The following is a 19,675-nucleotide window of genomic DNA, read 5'->3' on the forward strand; positions in this document are numbered from 1 at the left end:
ATCAACTATGTAAGAGACAAAATATTGTCTAAAAATTCATTCTGAGCCCAAAACAGTCCCCAGTGTGCTAAGTGAGATCTCAACAAGACTAAGTATAACACCCCAAGCTCAAGCTCAAAAGATGATGGGCAGTGAGAGTTATGTTCATCCCCAGTTGTTTTCCTCATAACGTTCAGAACTTCCTCTCTTGATCTTGGGGAGTGTGTTCTGTCAGTATAACAAACACCTAAGATCATCAACTATAAGGAGGTAAAGCTTATTCTGTTTTGAAGGTTTCAGTCTATGGTCAACCCCATTGCTTTTTGAGATACGTCAGGAGAGCACATCTTGGCTGAAGCAGGAAAACAACTGGGGATGGACATAACTCACACTACACTTATGGAGATATTCTCACACTGTTGAGAATATCTCTACATTTATGAACCTGTTTCTTTCTCTGACTGCATCCTACCTAACTTTAGTAATCCCTCCACCGCCTCTGGCAGCCTGATCTTTATCTTATTGCTAGTCTTTATGTGGATGCACAGGCAACTCTTGGGAAATACTTGTTTTAGGAGCCACAGGACCACACCACTGGGCCCAGAGGATTCACTGTGCCTCATCCACATGTTCCTCTCTTTTCTACTCACCATTGAAGACACACCCACTTTTGAGGACTCCACTGCACTCTGAGCAGAATGTCCACTGTTGGAGTGCATGCCACATTTTCATGCCACTGGTAAGAAAGTCTCTCAGACCAATCCCAAAGTCTGCAAAACGAATCCCCTTGACCCAGTTTTGGGGGATGCTAGCCCTGATCTGTTCAGAGCTGTTCACCATACCAGTCTGAGCACTTCTAGAGAGCTGGAACATGCTCTTACCCATCCTGGTTTCTTCTCTCCTGATTTCCCTTTTGGTACTGGACAAATAGTAGATGCTAAGTACCTGTATATGAGTAAGTGAGATGAACTGTTTTGTTGGTGGGCAATTAGTGCTGTCCTGTCCAGGAGAGATCCAGCATTGGGATGAGGGGGATGATGGGGAGACCTCCTTCTCCATTCAAGCTCTTGCAGAATGTCTTGACAATCTAAATGTCTCCCTCGGTTCCTCTTGTAAGACTTTAGGACATTTTAGTGGGTACTGCTTTGTCCTGAGTCATATTCTTGTCCTTTGGCTTCATCCTGCCTGAGTGGTCATGAAGAGATAGTAGGTGAACAACAGTGTGAGAGTATCTCCATAAAGCAGTGCTGTTTAGGAGTCACATGAGCTCCAAACTGTGCCTTTTAAGCAATATGTACACACACACACACACACACACACACACACAAATACATGCATATACACGTATAATTTTAAAAATCATAGACTTTCTAAATGACTTTACAATAAAGGTTATCTTTACATAAATTTGTTTCTAAAGAAACAGGATGAATACATATTCAGAAACAGATAAATTTGTCCAATGGTACAAGCAGAATAGAAGAGACAATGTAAAATTTTCAGCAACCAATAGTGGCTTTTCATTGTCTCTTTATTCTTGCTTCCTCTGACTCTAGAGTGATCCTCATGGCTTCTGCCTAAATATCCTGCCCTGCAGCCTGCCCATCATACCACCTCCCTTGGATCCTATCACCCTCTGCCATCCTGACTCTTTGATCCCATGCGTTCTTCAAGCCTAGCCCCGGTCCTCCCATCTCTGTGAAGCCCTTCCTGATCCAACAAGACTACAGGCTTTTTGAAAGCCTCTCTACCTGTGGCCTCAAAAATATCTATTAAAGGAACAGTGCATGCTCAGGAGGGAGATAATGGAAACTGAAATACTCCCAAATCAAATGGCTCCTAACATGGACTATGCCAGTTCTGTGCTATCATTCTTCAAATGCTGCAATGTGATTGGTCTGTTTAATAGGATTAATGCATCTTCTATGTGCCAGCTGTCTTTTGTAAGGTGGGTTATGTAACATGGTCTGCCGCAGTCTGGCTGGGCACAATTCAGGAGCCACTTGTCAAAAGAAACAAACTTTATTTTTAAAACTACAAACGCCAAACAAAACAGCTCCTCAGGAAAAACCCTCAGAGCCCAACTGCCACCACCGGCTTCCACAAGCCTCTCCCCCACACCAACCACCACCTCCCACAATCCTCCTGCTCTTGAGGCCGATTGGCTAGGTCGCGTGGGCGGAGCCAAAGAAGTCCCCCAATGAGCAGTTCCGTAGTCTGAAGGGCAGGGAAACAGCCCAATGAACATGACTGCAGAGGAGCCAATCAGCTAGATGTTGCTGGGGCCACGAGATGTTGAGAGCCACAGCCAAAGGGGCCCCAGCAAACTTCCAGCTGCCAGCAAACTTCCAGCTGCCGGCTGATGATTGGCTCACAGTGGCCCCAGCAACATCTAGCTGATTGGCTCCTCTGCGGTGATGTTCATTGGGCTGTTTCCCTGCCCTTCAAGCTGCCAGCTGATGATTGGCTCACAGTGGCCCCAGCAACATCTAGCTGATTGGCTCCTCTGCAGTCATGTTCATTGGGCTGTTTCCCTGCCCTTCAGACTACGGAACTGCTCATTGGGGGACTTCTTTGGCTCCGCCCACGCGACCTAGCCAATCGGCCTCAAGAGCAGGAGGATTGTGGGAGGTGGTGGTTGGTGTGGGGGAGAGGCTTGTGGAAGCCGGTGGTGGCAGTTGGGCTCTGAGGGTTTTTCCTGAGGAGCTGTTTTGTTTGGCGTTTGTAGTTTTAAAAATAAAGTTTGTTTCTTTTGACAAGTGGCTCCTGAATTGTGCCCAGCCAGACTGCGGCATTTCCCATAGCTGTCTCCTTGCAAAATTCCTCATTAGCAACCTTCCATAACAGGTATTGTCCTCCAGTTAGCACAGCTTTACACATATTAGCCCAATCTGCTGGCGTCATGTTTAAGTTGGTAATGGATTCGATCAAGCTTACAGTGAAGGGTGCTTGAGGACGATAGGTTGTTACAGCCTCTTTCAGCTCCTTCACTGTTTTGTAAAATAAACCCTGGTGAATTCGCTGCCCTCCTACCTCAAATACAGGGCATACTTGAGATCCTGTCTCAGGATCCCAACTATCAACTGCGGGGGTTGGGAGTCTCTTAGCATATGGAGGTGGTGCTGTTGATTGGACCCTTATGCCCTCTGGTGATAGAATGCTGTTAGTAGCAGTCTCCTGTAGAGGTGGTGCTGTTGGTTGGAGACTTTCGCTCTCTGATAGAAAGGTGTTATTAGCAGTCTCCTGTTGTAACTTTTCCCCTGATGGCTTTTTCTGCTCTAAACTTCCTTCCTCTGTCTCACTAGCTTGAAAGACCTTCTCTTGTACTTGAATCTTTTCCTCATTCTGACTAACTTGAGAGACCTCTTTTACTTGAATCAATATGTCTTCTCCTTCCTCTACCTTTGTCTGATCTGAAGGCTTTGGACTAAGCAAACCAGATACGTTTGCCCACAATGTCAATGTGCCAACTGGCAGAGTCCCTGGGTTGTACTTTTCTATTCTTTTTAAATCTTCACCATGATGGTTCCATTGTGATATATCTAACAACTCCTCCTTAAAAAGCCATGGGCTATATTTTTGTATTGTATCAACGTATGCCCTGAGTATTCTTGATTTTACTGAGATGCCTCCTTCGTCTAACAATTTACTTAACACTCTTTCGGTTTGTTTTTTACTAATTGCTGATCCCGTATTTCTACTATAATACAACCCAGCAAGATAACACCAAACCAAACCGAGACAGAATCCAATAAAAATGGAACAACAAAATTTCATTATAGCCTTTCTATCCTCCTGACATGTGCATCCGTCCTTTCTCCCTATCTGTTCCTCAGACGTAAATAGTTTTTCCTCAGATGTGAGCGGTTTTTCTTCCGTCTCACTCATCTCCAGGGACTGAAATGTCCATCCGTCCTTTCTCCCTATCTGTTCCTCAAACGCAAATAATTTTTCCTCAAATGTGAGCGGTTTTTCTTCCGTCTCACTCATCTCCAGGGACAGACAACTTAAAACAAAAATGAAGCAAAACAAAAGAGTAAACTTAGAATGGCTACCCATCCTCTCGCCCTGCCCTCAGGGGCGAGCAGTTTACTTACCCTCAGTCGCTCCCCGTACGGGCCACCAAATGCCGCAGTCTGGCTGGGCACAATTCAGGAGCCACTTGTCAAAAGAAACAAACTTTATTTTTAAAACTACAAACGCCAAACAAAACAGCTCCTCAGGAAAAACCCTCAGAGCCCAACTGCCACCACCGGCTTCCACAAGCCTCTCCCCCACACCAACCACCACCTCCCACAATCCTCCTGCTCTTGAGGCCGATTGGCTAGGTCGCGTGGGCGGAGCCAAAGAAGTCCCCCAATGAGCAGTTCCGTAGTCTGAAGGGCAGGGAAACAGCCCAATGAACATGACTGCAGAGGAGCCAATCAGCTAGATGTTGCTGGGGCCACTGTGAGCCAATCATCAGCTGGCAGCTTGAAGGGCAGGGAAACAGCCCAATGAACATCACCGCAGAGGAGCCAATCAGCTAGATGTTGCTGGGGCCACTGTGAGCCAATCATCAGCCGGCAGCTGGAAGTTTGCTGGCAGCTGGAAGTTTGCTGGGGCCCCTTTGGCTGTGGCTCTCAACAATGGTCTTGTTTAGAAATATGGAAGCGTTCATAGGAGGGATGCCAGGCTGTAACCCACATGTATGTAGTAAACAAAGTTGCCACATGGTGGCTGTCTAGCAACTCATAGAGTGCTCACACATAGTAGGCATTCAGTAGTTACTTGCCAAAGGATTGCTGGTCTGATTCCTAGTTGAGCAGTCATTCCATTGTCTTTAGGAAAGTTTTCATGGATTCTCTGCATTAACACAATCATGAAATCCCAGTGACCAAAGCTCAGCTTAACATTAAAACTGTCTTGGCTTCTGTTCACTGAAGTTCTTCAGCTGAAGAACTTCCTTATCATTGGGAGGGACCTCCCAGTGTATATGTATGGTTTGTCCTGGAAATATTTCATGTGACTGCTCGATTTGATTCCAACCATCCAGAGCTTAAAAAACGTGCTATATTAAATTAGAACATACAGTTTCTTTCTTTTTTAACTGCTTCCCTGGTAGCATTACATCATACTTGTGAACCAGTATAAACCTACATCTTTTATATATATATAACTTAAGCAAAAGTTATATGGAAAATACTTTAGTCTGCCATGCAAAATGTAGTCTGATGCTTTCTTTTCCAGTGTCTTCCATTTTATGAGAATTTTTGCTTTGATCCACTAAATATATAGTTTGAACTATATAGATTGCAAAACATTGTTCGGATCAGTAGCCCTTTGCAGTGAGAACCAGAGGTTTAAGGGACAATAGTTATCCAGGTCCCATGGGAAGGCCCAGTTCATGCAGAGCAACCTCACAGTAGGTGTATTGGTAATGACTCTTTGGCTACCCAAACGTCACTTAGTTAAAGAGCAAGACAGACAAGAGAAGAAATGCAGTTAGACCTCAGGAAGAACCCTATCCCAGAATCTCTACTGTCCTCTATTTGCCTCTCCTCTCTTGTCTCTGGCAGACCAGCTCAAAGTATCCAAGACAGGTTCCTCCAAGTCTCATGTTACAGTCTCTCAGACCAATCACCAAGTCTGCAAAACGAATCCCCTTGACCCAGTTTGGGGGATGCTAACCCTGATCTGTTCAGCTATGGACAGGGAGGGGCAGGTCCACACAGTACAGACAGGATGTGGAAGTCTGCACCTAAAATCTGTAATCTGGAGCTAGTGGGCATTTGATAGAGGTGGCCGGCCTGTGTGCAATTTGGAAGAGACACTCTCCAAGTGGCCACCAGAGGAGCCCTGCTCACTTGAGCTGGAGGACATCCCCGAGGTTTTGCTGCCCCAGCGTTTTCACGGGAGGATCACATTTGTCAAGCAAATCACAGATGACTGTGTTTGACAGGCCCAATATTGCTTTGAGGATAAATGGGGAAAATAGCTGCATAATAATATAAAATGAAGACTTTATTCACTTAATTGCCTAGAGATTAATTAAATGAATAAAATCTTTTTCATTATATTCTAGAAATATTTTCAACATTTATCCTACACGTACTGCCGGGGTTATTATTATTATTATTTGCATTCATGTATTTATTCATCTACTCAACAGATATTTAATAGATGCAGTGTAAGACATGTTGCTCGGCACTAGCCGAAGGAAGAGTTTAATTGGATCTAGAGTCTGTCTTTAAGGAGAACATAATCAAGAAGGAGGAAAAACTTAGATGTACAAATAATGAAAAGTGGAGTAAGATTCTATTTGAATCCAGATTCCCTCTCTGTGTCCTCATTTCTCACTCAGTGATTGGACAATCTGATAACTGAACACCTCCTTTTACTCTTTTGAAAAAAGAAAAGAAAACAAAAAAAAAAAGATTATGCTTTGTTGATCTCAAAGTTTGCTTAGGATTAAGTGAGTTAATATGTTTAAACCAATATTTGAAACCCTGGTACAGCAGAGGTGTTCAATGAATATTAATTGCATTTAAGATAACATGAACACATAACATCATATAAAGTGTTAACACATGCTTCTCTTGCTTAAATATTTTACATATATTTAATTCACTTACTGCTCATAAAAAATAATGACAAGAGTGCTATTATTATCTCCCTGTTGTGCAGATGAAAGAGTTTGAGGCATGGAATGGTAAATTGCTCATGATCCCACAGTTAGTGAGGAATGGAGCCAAGCCCCTGATCTAGGTTCTAGCAGGGGGCTCTATGCTCTTCCTTGTATCTCTGGTGCCTGGGAAGAGATGCCACTGTGGACTGAGGTTGTGTTTGGGGCTTTGAAAAGTGATTCTCCATTCTGACTATCTACAAGGTGCTGACTCCTGTGCGGGCTTCACTCCCAGCTAGCGGTTCTACAAGTGTGACTTGTAACCATCATCATTATGTCATCTGAATATTTCCTAAGATCCATGCATGTTCTTGGCCCCCACCCAGACCTACCAAATGAATGGTGCTGGAGATACATCCCAGCATCTATCCCTGTCTTAACAAGCATGCCAGGAGATTCTGTTGTACTCAAATCACTATGGGAATGAAAGGACTGTTACTCCAGATCAGTTAAACCAGAATTCTTGGAAGGAGGGCCTGCACATTGGTATTTAATATTTTAGACACTTTCTTTCTAAAGAAATTCTAATGTTCAGCCAGGGTAAGGAGCTTTCTTGGGAAGTGGGTCCTAAGCTGAGTGGAACCATAGCGAGGCCAATGCAGAGGGAATTGGAATGGATATCCCCATTGGAAGGACAACTTATAGAATGAATTGGAGAGATGTGTTGAGATACGACAGGGTGACACCAGTTAATAAAAGTGTGTTGTATATTCAAAAAAAACAAAGAGAATATGATCACCACAACACAGAAATGATGGGTGGGTGATATGGTAATTCACTTGATTTAAATCATCCCACATTGTGTACATATATCAAAACATTACATTATACCCCATTAATGTATACATACATGTTTGACTCGTAAATTAAAAGTAATATTCATTCAAAAAGATCATTTTGTGGTTACCATGCCTAGCTGACTAGCTGGTCAAGTACTTTGACTTTATTGGTAACTTACTCTCAGTATCTTCCTCCCCATACCCAGTTTTTACCCTGGAATCCACATCCACACAGAGGAAATGCACTGGATTTGGCCCTCCCACTCCCTCCTGACAGCTGAGTGTGTTCTGAAGAGGCCGGGACTGAAGTTCCAAGTTGGATTCTAGGGCCACTTGACACAAACAAGCCATGTCTCTGGGCAGTTGCAGAGGCTCAGTTTTCTGATTTTGGAAGTGAAGGGCTTGGATGAAATGATAATGTTTCAGAAGTTGCTGTATCTGGCTGCCTTGGGGACTGTCGGGTCTGAGCGAGCTGTCTTGGTTCCTGAGAAGTCCCTGTCTGACCTATTTTACGTGACAGGACTTGAAGACTGTTTGTTACAGAGGGCATGGTTGCCAAAAATAAGCTGGAAACCACTCCACATGTTTTTCATGTTCTCCTGTCAGTAACATCTGTGAGTGTATGGTTCTAGGAGGGGATTCTAGTTTCTTCCCTGGAGGTTTGATGATGGCTCTCTATGTCCCTTTGTTCCCTACGCCCTTGGTCTCAGAAGTCAGAGGTGCTCCCTATTTTGAAGAATAACCAATGCTCTTTCCCTCTTCAAGGTTTCAGATGATCCTTGTGCTATTATTGGGCTCATTAATTGTTATGAAATTAGCAACAATCAATTCCCCCAAGTGAAGACTATCCCACCCACCATTCAGCTCTGGGTAGTTCTTTTTCCTCTTCTTTCTCCACACCAGGAGAGAAGTCCACAATATAAACATTATCTGGAGCATCAGAAGGCCCATTAAATCTCTTTAGGACCCCAGAAGGCTGTAGGCATTCTGAAATGCTGTAGGCATATGAAATTTGTCCAACTGAATGAAAGTGTTTTCATCATTTCCCAAACACTGTGATTGAATAAACTGATATGTTATCCTATAAAAGCCCCCTGAGGTCAAGGATCACATCTAATAGGGAAAAGAAGATGATTTCGACACAGGCATGATTTCTGCACTGCAGAGGAGAACAGGGAGACCTTATCAAGAGCTCCTTCCTGGGATTTGTGATGTACAATCAGTCTAGAGAAGGAGAAGGCGTCTGAACTGAACCCTGTGGGGGCATGGAGTTCAATACCCAGCGTCTAGAGTCACATGGTCATCGGTAGGCACTCACCCAGTGCGGGACTGAGATGCGGGAGAGAGGAAGGCAGGCAGGAGGATGGATCAGCCTATCCTGCCCTTCAAATTAAAGCTAATGATAGCTAACATGTACAGAACTCTTCCTTTGTGCCAAGAACTGTTCAAAGTGTCTACTGCTCAGCTCATTCAACTCTCGTTACTCTATGAAGTAGGTATTATGCTCCTCCTGTTTGACAGATGTAGAAACTAAGAACTTTTGTTGGCACATATGTGTAAAATGTGATTGGGAGTTTTATGGTTTTATTTATTTATTTATTTATATTTTTAAATTTATACAATAGCTAAACTGTGATGGGGAGTTTTTAATAAAGGCCCTGACTGTTTCTTTCTTGAAGAACCCTGGTAAAATCTACTAGGAAACATTAGTTTTTCCACAATTAGTGTTTGGGAAATCCCTGTGGTAGAAGAATTCATGATGGAGGAATTTAAAACTGTTCATAAGGGTTTGCATAGACTGATGTCTGATTGTAACATCTTAACTCTATTTCTTCCCACAAAACGTTGTTTTAAAATCGCTGAATTCAAACCAGAAATATAGCACATCCCAAATGGGCACCATGGAGGACAGCTTACATTTTGTATCAGCAGTAGCATGTGTGGACACGATTTCTCTGCACCGTCTGATACTTTCTAGAAGCTCCCTTCCATGCATTTTTCAATGGGATGCCTAGAAATACACCTTTTCTTTGTTGCACACACTACCTCAGGGAGCCTTACCTGTGTTTCGTTATATATTGGACACTGCTACTGGCCATCTGCTCCATCCTAGTCTAATGTTAGCCCTAAAAAAGGTGAATGCTGAGATGGAAGAGGTGCCAAGGCATTCATGAAGGTGCTTCTTGGCACACCTAAGCCAGCCTCTCGTCTCCTTCCCACCAGCCTTGGCAATGCTCCATCCCCTCCTACACATCTCAGCTCCTTCCACCCTCACAGATCTCAAGAGTCAAGCTCGAGCCCCAAAATTCCTTTTCCTGGATAGTTTTTATCTTTCTTTGCAAAAATCTCTACTCACTGCTCTTTTACCATTGACCCAATCTCTTTTTCTATTCCCAGCTTTCCCTCTTCACCAATTATCACCAATATGAGTGACTCTCAATTGCTGTAGTCAGAACCAAGATGTTCTGTGATTTTGAAAACATGTGCAAAATGCCCTCGTACTCCTTACAGTGCTGCTGTGAGGGACTCTGGTTTGAGGGAAGCGGACAAGAGGCATGTTGATGGGATCCTCAACTCTGGGAGGGATGTATGGACCCAAATCCAATTCTTCATCATGGGAGGGACAGTTTACAGGGAAAGTTAAGCACCTGGCTCCAAGCCACCCACTCTGTTCAAATCCTAATTTTACTGCTTCTTAGCTACATGACTTTGAGCAAGTAGCTTAAGCTCTCTATGGCTGAGTATGCCCTTTTAAAATAGGGGGAAAGATTGATTTCTAACTCATAGTTGATGTAAGGATTAAATGAGATCAGCATCTGTATGTAAAATAGTGCCTTGGAACATGGTGTACTCTCAGTATCTGAGAACTGTTATTATCATGTGGCTTTAGGCACATTACTTAATCTCTCTTATTATCCTCATTTTACCAAGGAGGAAAATTAGATAAATGGTACCTTCCTTAAAAACTCATTTTGAGGATTAATTAAGATAATGCTTATAAATACTAAACACAATGCCTGACACATAAATGGTCTCAATACCCATTAGCATTTGTCATCATTATTATATGCACTTTCCCAAACATTTCTACAAGTGTATCCCTTCTAACTTACCCCCTTCCCCACCCCACAAAAACCCACCAGATATTTCTATCGTGTGTTTCTTTGATTGGTCTGTGTGTGTGTGCACATTTCTTATAGTAAGTTTCCAGAATTAAGGGCTTAGGGCTTTAAGGTTTTGGACCTGATTGTTTCTGCTTGATGAGTGTCAGGTAGTTTCTTGATGCCATAGTGTGGTCTAGAAAATCAGTAGTTGATGGGCTTCTCTGCAGCGTTGGTGTTTGTACTGGGAGAGGAAGTGCAGTTTCTGAATGCTTATATGCTACCTTGTTAGCAGGGACTGCATAGAGTCCAGGCCGTGATTAAATGTATCCAGGTAAAGTTGTGATGTTTTTCCCCCAGTAGGAGATACTTAGCAATGTCTAGAGGCACTTCAGGTTGTCATGACTGCAAGAATGCTACTATATGTAGTAAAGACCTGGGTTACTGCTAAATATTTTGTGATGCACAGAACAGCCCCAACAAGGAAGAATTATCTGGGCGAAAATGTCAACAGTGATAACATTGAGAACTCAAGGCTACTGCTGCCAGTACTTCCAAGTGGGCAGTGCCATCTCTGTGCTGGATGAGGGTCTGTGGGCCACAGCTCTGAGTGTGGGGAAGAATGTTCTCCTTCCCTAGATATTCGAGTTATTTTGTTACCTCTCTGATTGGCATATCTCTTCCCCTGTGGACCCAGGGACAGAATTGCTTTGAGATTTCTTACTCCTATCATTTAATCCAAGGAAATGCCTACTCTTGAGCTGTGTGATGTAGCAATTGTTGGAGAAATATACTCCCTGCCTTCAGGAAGCTTACTGTCTAATGGACTGCATATCAATGAGCTATTATATTTGCAACTGATGGTGTAAACAAGTAAATGCACTAACACCCTCATCCATAAAGCAGCCTATTGACTCTTGTGTCCAAGCAAGCTGCTCCATCTGGGTGGGCTGGACATGAATGGATTCAGATCTGAATGCTCTCAATGGTTCCTACCTGTATATCCATCTATTTCTCAGCATGCTTCCATTTGTGTGATCTCTAAGGTGTGTGTGTATGTACATATGTACTGTCTGTTTCTTTCTGTATCTTGGTTTGCGTTTTTGTTTCTCTACTTCTTGTCTTGACCACAGTCCTCATTTCATCTCATCTCCCTGTCTCTTTCCCACTGTCCATTCACTTTGTCCCTGTATGTCCACATCATTCTTTTCAACTTGGTCTTTCTATTGGACTGGAAACATTTATTGGGGTGACCAGAGAAGAAATAGAATTCTTTCCTCTCTCCTGCAATTGGAGGAATCCCATGGAGATCTCAGTTTTCCTGGCATGTCCTGATTTCCCAAGCCAACCTACCTCATGATCATGAGGAATCACAGGACATCTTAGGGGTGCAGAGGGTTGGGCCACTGAGCTAGGCCAAACTAGCCAAAGCACAAATTGAGTGGGTAGAACATACAGGATGGTAGGGAAAGGGCACTGAGCCAACAAAACCACAGGTGTTCATTCTAGTGAGCCAAGCCCAGCTCAAGGGGAAACCAGTTTCATCCCGTGTAACTGTGGGAGGGTGCACCATCAAGACTCTGAGTTCTCTGCATGTGTGAAGGAGAGAGGTGAACGTGAGCTGTTGTCATCTAGGAAAGATTCCAGGAGGACTTGATTCTTGGTACAGACTTGAGGTTGAGTAGGATTTAGTTAGACGGGAGGGGAGTGAGAAGGCTTGAATAAGAGAACCACTTCTCTGGTTTATTTGCCTTTTTCCAAGCTCTGCAGAGGCAAGGACTTTCTTCCTTTATTAGCAGAGCACAGCATTTGATGACCACAGTCAGGCTGAGCCATTATGGTTCCAACTGTGTCCATGCCACCCTGCCTGTGGTCATGGGGAAAGGGTAGAAGAATGACAACCGAGAAGCCTGTAATCCTGAGAATACCAGCTCTATCATAAAGAAACGGAGACTGCTGAGCAGAGGAGGTGTCAGAATAGTCCTTTCTGGTGTCCTCTGTCCTGTGTGTCTGACCTTAAGTGAGTTTCACATAGGAATGTTGGCCTCATCACAGGGAGACTGAGTTGTTACATTAGTCAACACAGGGAGCACATAATAGGTACAAGGCATGTAAGTGTCAATGTTTCCAAGATAAATAAGCCAGGGTCCTACCTCTTTAAGGTTTATATCTAAGTAGGAAAGATAGAAATGGTAATAACATAAGGGATATGATTGACTTATGCAAACAAAGATCCTCAAACTTGCCTGAACATGGAAATTCCCATGGAGCTTTAGAAGAACACTGATGGTCTGGCTCTGTCCTCACAGGTTCTAGCTTTCTTGGTCTAGGGAGGCAGACCAGGCATCAGTATATTTCAAAGCTCACCTACTAGTGGTTCTCATGGGCAGCCAAGTTGGAGGACCACTGAGGTAAGGATGCCATGGTATAGCAGAGAAAGGCTCGTGAGTGAGATGAGGGAAGGGAGGACTGCTGCAGGGGTGAGGCCTGGCTTGCTCGAAGGAGATCTGAGACTTGGCTGGAGAAAAGCAGGAAGGAGATGGTAAGATATGGCGCACATCAGAGCTGCTCTGGGACAGGAAGTCAAGACATCTGTCTATTTCTGAACTAATCTCCGTGTGACATTAGACAAACATAAACTTCTCCACGCCTCAGTTTCTCCTCCAATCAAATATGTCTAATGATACCTGCTCTCCTTACCTTAGGGGTTTGCTTTTAGGATCCAATGAGGTAAAGAAAAACAAAAAGATAGTGTGTCAATGACCATTGGGAAAAATAACCCATTAGAGTAACGCCTCATTTATTCAGCTTCTTTAGGGGAAAAATGTAATTTGTATAAGTAAACTTTTTAGATGACTGAAGTATGATCTTTCAAGACATCCTCATTTTATTTTAACAGAAAATGATTTTTTTTCCCTTTAAAAGATACATTCGCAAACCTGGTTGCTTAAACAGAGAGCATGGGTAGATATCGCTAGCCCCCACTACTTTTTATCTGTGCCTTCGATTCCTTGCCATAGATGTCAAACCCTGAACCATGCTCTAATATAGTAATGCCCAGGGCTATTGAGAAGTGTAGGTGTTTATGGTGTGGAAGATTGGTCTTGGAGTTCTTAGGTCTGTTTTTCATCTATTTTCTATTTGTCTTGCCACCTAGGTATCAGTTGTTGATTCTCACCATTAATCTACTTGATTTCTAACTTGCTGTTTTCTACCTATTGAGTTCTGGCAATCCAGGAAACCAATCTTAAGATGGTGTTTAAAATAGGAATAAATAGACTATGACCTGAGCTTGCTGGAGAGAATGTGCTCTTTAGCACACGATGGGGTAATGCCTGTGGGCACTTTTAGTTGACTTTCTGGGCCTCACTGTGGCTGCATACCTAGGTGGTAGACAGCTGCTTGGGCTTTTAATGGGGAAGTTTAGAGACCCATGAGGTTATTTGTAGGGATTCTCAGCCTTCCTTCTTCTAGCTATTGGCCAGAGATCACTAAGTTTTCTCAATTCAGTTACTGGGAGAATTCTGTCCCTGCCAGACCAGGTTTAAATGTTGTTGTTTGTAAGAAAGGAGAGAGGAAGGGTAAATGGGATCAAATCAGGAGGGCACACATTGAAACCCACAAAACAGGGCAGGAAACAGTGGTGGAGGTAATCAGGAGTGTCAAGACCAAGGAGAAAAGAGAACCTGGTAGAAGGGGGTGGGTGGTGGAGAAGGGCCAAGGACAGAGGTTTAGACCACCATCAGTGGAGTCTGTAATCTCCTCCTCCTCCTCCTTCTTCTTCATCATCACCACCTCCTCCTCTTCCTTTTTTTGTTTTTTGTTTTTTGTTTTTTTTGTTTCCTTGAGTTTTTAACTCACTAACACTACCTAGGACTCAGGCATTGTGACCATTACAGGTGACAAGTTTCTAAGGCCAGCCACACTGCTGCGTTGCCCGAGCTCCCATGGTGCAGGACAGTCCTGGTTGAGAGAGCCGAATGCCAAATAAGGACCCCAGGTACTTCCACTTTGCCAGCTGCTGTCCCCATCCTTACTGAGCCTCTATCTCTCCCTTCCTTCCCCAGGTCGGTGGCTGGACTGGATAAGGAGGCGGACCTGGTGCACATGGAGGTGCGGACTGCTGACGGATGTGAGTGCCCTGCAGCTCAGGCTAGGCCCCCCCCCCCACCCCCAGATCTGCCTGCAGATCTCTCTCCTCCCCCAATTTGCATTTTAATGGTTTAGGAAGATGAAAAGCCCCTAGCTCCATTAATGCCACATCCATCCTTATTTCCCAGAGTGGGGAAATAAGACTGGACTCCCTTCCAGTCCCAAGGGAGACATTTCATTGAAATAAACCCTCAGGAATGAATTTTCTGGGGATGTGAGTTAATGTGATGAATTTTGAGACTCCTGTTAGTAATTTCCTTGGCATCTTTTAGTGTAATTTGAACAGAGATGTCTGTAGCTCATTACAGGTATTTTACATCCACATGGTAAATTGCAGGGGCTGCTTGATTTAAATAAACAATTCCTTTTAGGGGGTCAAGCTTACCAGAAAAAGTAACCAAGCAACTATTTGCAAAAGGGCTCTTTCATCCATGCTGCAGATATTTAGGGATGACCTACTATGTGTCAAGCATTGCTCTAGGCCCTGGAGACACAGAGGTAAGCAAGGCTTGTATTGTCCCTACAGATAAGGGTCTCTTTTCTAGCTGTGGAACCCTGAGATTTCAAACAAATGACCTCCTTGCTGCCTTGTGTGGCTGTAGACTTCTCACACAAAATTTAGCTGAAAAAGCATTATTTTGCACCAATTCCAACATTTCACTCCTTCTGGAAATGATCATAATTGGAGGACTCTTCATTATCAAAGGAAAAATAAAACCAACTTAAGTGAAAATATATGAAAATATAATTAGCATCTACAAGGATAAAAATAGAATCGAATAATAAGAGTGACCCAGAAGAACAGAGATCAAGCCCCTATCTGCCTGAGAGTTAAGGTCGTGGGCTTTGCCACTTTGTAGCTGTTGAGACCAGGAGAAAATTCCCTAACCTCTCTGGGCTGTAACTTCCTCTGTGATCTGAGAACATTCCTTTAGCCCAATTCAGCTCACAAGGTTCTGGGTTGACTAAATAGAAATGGACTTTTAAGAGAAACTAGGAAACGTACAAATCTTGTAAGAAGATTTCTGCTTTGACCTGGCTGTGGGTGTTGCTGTATCATTCAGAATACATTAAGTAAAACTGTGTGTGCTCTCTCCAGGAGAATTCCATTCCAGGCCAACCACAGATGCATGCCCAAAACAGACATTTGGCAAATATGTTGCATACGCTTTCTTTTTTTTTTCTTTTCAGAGTCTGAAGGAAATCGGCACCTGTTACTATGTCTCTGACTCTCTGCCCATCTCCCTTCCTCCCTCCCTCCCTTCCACTTTCCTTTCTGTCTTTTAATTCTTGAATAAGTATAGTCTTTGAGGTAGGCAGCTATGACCCAAACTCTTTTTAATTTGTTTTTTTTTTCAACAGAAGAACTCTTTAGATATAAAAAGATAATGTCACATACTTAAAGCCATTGATTGTGAGAGTAGAAAAGCCTGGATTCAAAAATTGTATAATTTGACTCCTGCTGCCGAGAAAGTAACGGAGGAGTATGAATGAGCTGTGGGGTTGGAGGAGTCCATCAGGACAGCAGAGAACAGAGTGTTGGTCTCAGGAGAAGACCCACAGGCCATTTTTGGGTGCACTCTTATCTTGGCTTTGCTTTCTGTGTCAACCTTTAAGCCACATATGTCACATATATGTGATGTACAGCAGTCATCCTATTTTCAGGGTTGGGGAAACCTCTCCCAAAACTTCCCATGTGTTTTCAGGTTCCTTGAGACTTAAGAACCATCCTTTTCTACTGCTGGGCAGCTCATTGATTTATTGTTTATTTGAAAAAGTAATTTCTTACATGACGCTCAAATTTATTCTCTGAAATTCAAGAATTCTGGTTCAAATGGGCACAAGGCCTATGGTGTAGAATCTCTGTAAAATTTTGTGAGACAAAAATTTCAGAACACTTAGAACATTGCCTGGCCTATTGTTAGAAGTCATGAATTGAAAAAAAAAATCAGTCAGAAATATAATGGGAATAAATATCAGGTATTACACTTTGTTCTGTTCCATTTTATTTTTTTTTTAGATTTTAAAAGTAAGGTTTTCAATAGATAAAAGAATTTCTCTCATCCTACTGAGTTGGCTCTCTCCCAGCTTTATTTAGAAAATATACATAGAAAAATTACAGTTTTTAGATATTTTATTTTACAAGGATATTTTATTTTACCTCCCCTAAGGAAATGCATTATCTCATTCCTTTGTGGCATATACTGAATGCTTTCTCACACTCATGAAGTCACACATATACAATACCTCATCATCACAGAAAGGATGTGACAAAGGAGTTTAAATTCAAAGTTTCTGAAATTCGCACAGCTAGTTTTTGATGGAGGGACATGTCTGGAGCAAAAACTTCTTAATTAAAACTTGGAATAGAAGGAAACTTCGGATCAAGGTCCTCTACAAAAGATCTATAATAGCTTCATACGTAATGATAAGATACCAAAGAGCAGGAAAAAGCTGGGGATAGTCACTCTTACCACTCCTGTTAGACCATATGATAGAAGTTCTAGCCACTGCAATAAAGCAAGAAAAATGAAATGCAAATCATCTTGATTGCAAAGGGAAAAATAAAGCTTGTTCTTCTCAAAGAAGTGATAGTTTTTATAAAAAAAAACCCATGGAATCCACACAAAACCCTCTTAGAACTAATAATTGAGTTAAGCAAAGTTACAGTATATAGTTACTTAAGTGGAGAAAGGCTATTATTTCCAGCAAATGGTATTGGAACAATTATGGCACCACACAGGGAAAAAAATAACTTCAACAATGATTCACAATTTATACAAAATTTTACTCAGAATGGAAAATAGATCTAAATATAAAACATAAAATTACAAAAATTTTAGAAGAAAACAGGAGAAAAATCTTCATTTGCTTGGATTAGGAAAGAGTCCAATATAGATAAGATGCTAAGAATAAAATAGATAAAATACATCATAAACAAATTGGCTTCTCAAAATTAGAAATGTTTGCTCTTAAAAATTAACCATTAAAACACTGGGATAAAAGTATTTGCAAACATATATCCAACAAAGAACTTACAGCCAGAACATACAAAGAATTTTTGAAACATAGGAATAAAAAGTAAACAAAACGCCACTTTTTAAACAATTGGCTAACATTTGAGCATATCATTTAGTAGAGAAGATAAAGGATGACAGATAAGCACATGAAACAATGTTCAACATCACTAGACCTTAGGGAAATGTAAATTACCACATGAGCATGGCATGGTGGCACACACCTGTAATCACAGCAGCACCAGAGGCTGAGGCAGGAAAATCATGAGTTCAAAGATAGCCTCAACAACTTAGTAAGGCCCTTGGCAACTTAGCTAGTCCCTATCTATAAATAAAATATAAAGAAGGGCTGGGGACATGGCTCAGTGATTAAGCCCCTCTGGATTTAATCTCTGGTACAAAACAACAACAACAGCAAAAAAACCCACAACAACCAAAACATATGTCACTACATACCCATAAGAATCACTAAAATTAGGAAAATTGACAACACCAATTGCTAGCAAGCCTGTAAGCAAATAACATTCTCATACCATTGTTTCCAGGAATGTAAAATGGTACAATCATTCTGGAAAAAAAATATTTTGGCATATGGTTTCTTATAAGTTGCACACACTTTATTATTCAGCAGTTCCACTCCTACATACTTAACCTAGAGAAATGAGAAATTATATTCACACAAAGCCTGTACACAAATGTCAGTAGCAGATTTATTAATGATCTCCAGAAACTGGAAACAAACCTAATTATGCTTCAGTGATTAATGGATTAACAAGCTGTGTTCCATCCATAATATAGAATATTACTCAGTACTATTGATATTTGCAACAACACAGATGAATTTCAAAGACATTATTCTGAGTGAAATAAGCTGGTTTCAAAGAGTTACACATTGTATAATTCCATGTGTATGATCTTATGGGATAGACAAGCTAAAGGTATGGAGAATATATGTGGTTTCCAGGGTAGAGAAAGTATTTGACCAGAAAGGGCTTCATGGGAGTATTCTACAATATGATGTAACTATTCTGTGACCTGATTGTGGTGGTAGTCACATAAATATACATATTTGCTCATACTTATAGAACTGTATACCAAAAGACTCATTATGTATACATTAGAAAATTAAGACTGCACTAAAAAATAATAGTGAAATTAAAATCCATGGTGAAAAAGAAATAGAAGGCAGAGTTCTTAGCTTCCTACCTTTCTCATTCATTCATCCATCCATCTGATTCCTCTTTTATCTAATCAATATTGTCAGAACTTATTTAAAATCGACATATGCCAGGCACTAAAGGGACATTTACGTATATATGATAACATCCCTCTCATCAAGAAGCTTGTAGAGTTATTGGGGAGATGGACAAGTATTTAAGTGATTCTAGAATGCTTTGCTTCAACGTCTTTAATAGAGTTGGGCATAAATTACATTGAATCATAAATGAGATCATGACTGTTAACCTAAGTAAATTGGGGGAACGCTTCTCAGAAAGAATGCATGTTTGATTTGATGCTGAAGAGATTAGTAGGAATTTATCAGACCATTTGGATGGAGAGAAGAACCTCACAAGTTCCCAGAATTAGGAGAGGGAGTGTGTGCAAGGCTGTAAGTTATGACTTGGGACAGAATGAGGGGAGATAGAGCCAGTAGAGAGGGTTGGACTCAGTGAGAACTTGTAGGCCACACTGGACTTGCTGAATGCACCTGTGTTATCTGCCCAGACAGACAGAAGGGCTGTAATAAGCAGATTCTCCAGGGCCTGGTGGAGGGTTAGATTGCCTTGGACCCAGGGTAGGCACCTGCTGCTGTTCTGCACACCTCTCCTGCTTCATCAAAATGAGAGCCACATTTGAAGTTTGTGTGTATTTTTTTTTTTTTTGACGAGTGGGGAGAAGTGATCTTTTAGGTGTGTATAAGCAGGAAGACTGGAAGCGTAGAAACCTATAATTTTAGTATTCCCACTGAAAGGCCATGTGGTC

At 42.0% G+C, this 19,675-nt stretch overlaps 1 protein-coding gene across 1 annotated transcript in view; it reads left to right on the top strand.

Moving 5' to 3' along the window:
* Positions 1 to 19,675, top strand: part of Sorcs3 (sortilin related VPS10 domain containing receptor 3) — a 616,840-nt gene that overhangs the window by 429,745 nt on the left and 167,420 nt on the right. The window contains exon 6 of the mRNA XM_026401144.2: positions 14,591 to 14,655. Within this exon, the coding sequence (XP_026256929.2) occupies positions 14,591 to 14,655 (65 nt within the window). The remainder of the gene's footprint in view (positions 1 to 14,590; positions 14,656 to 19,675) is intronic.

Source organism: Urocitellus parryii, chromosome 5 (genome assembly GCF_045843805.1).
Source record: "Urocitellus parryii isolate mUroPar1 chromosome 5, mUroPar1.hap1, whole genome shotgun sequence".
Taxonomy (NCBI): domain Eukaryota; kingdom Metazoa; phylum Chordata; class Mammalia; order Rodentia; family Sciuridae; genus Urocitellus; species Urocitellus parryii.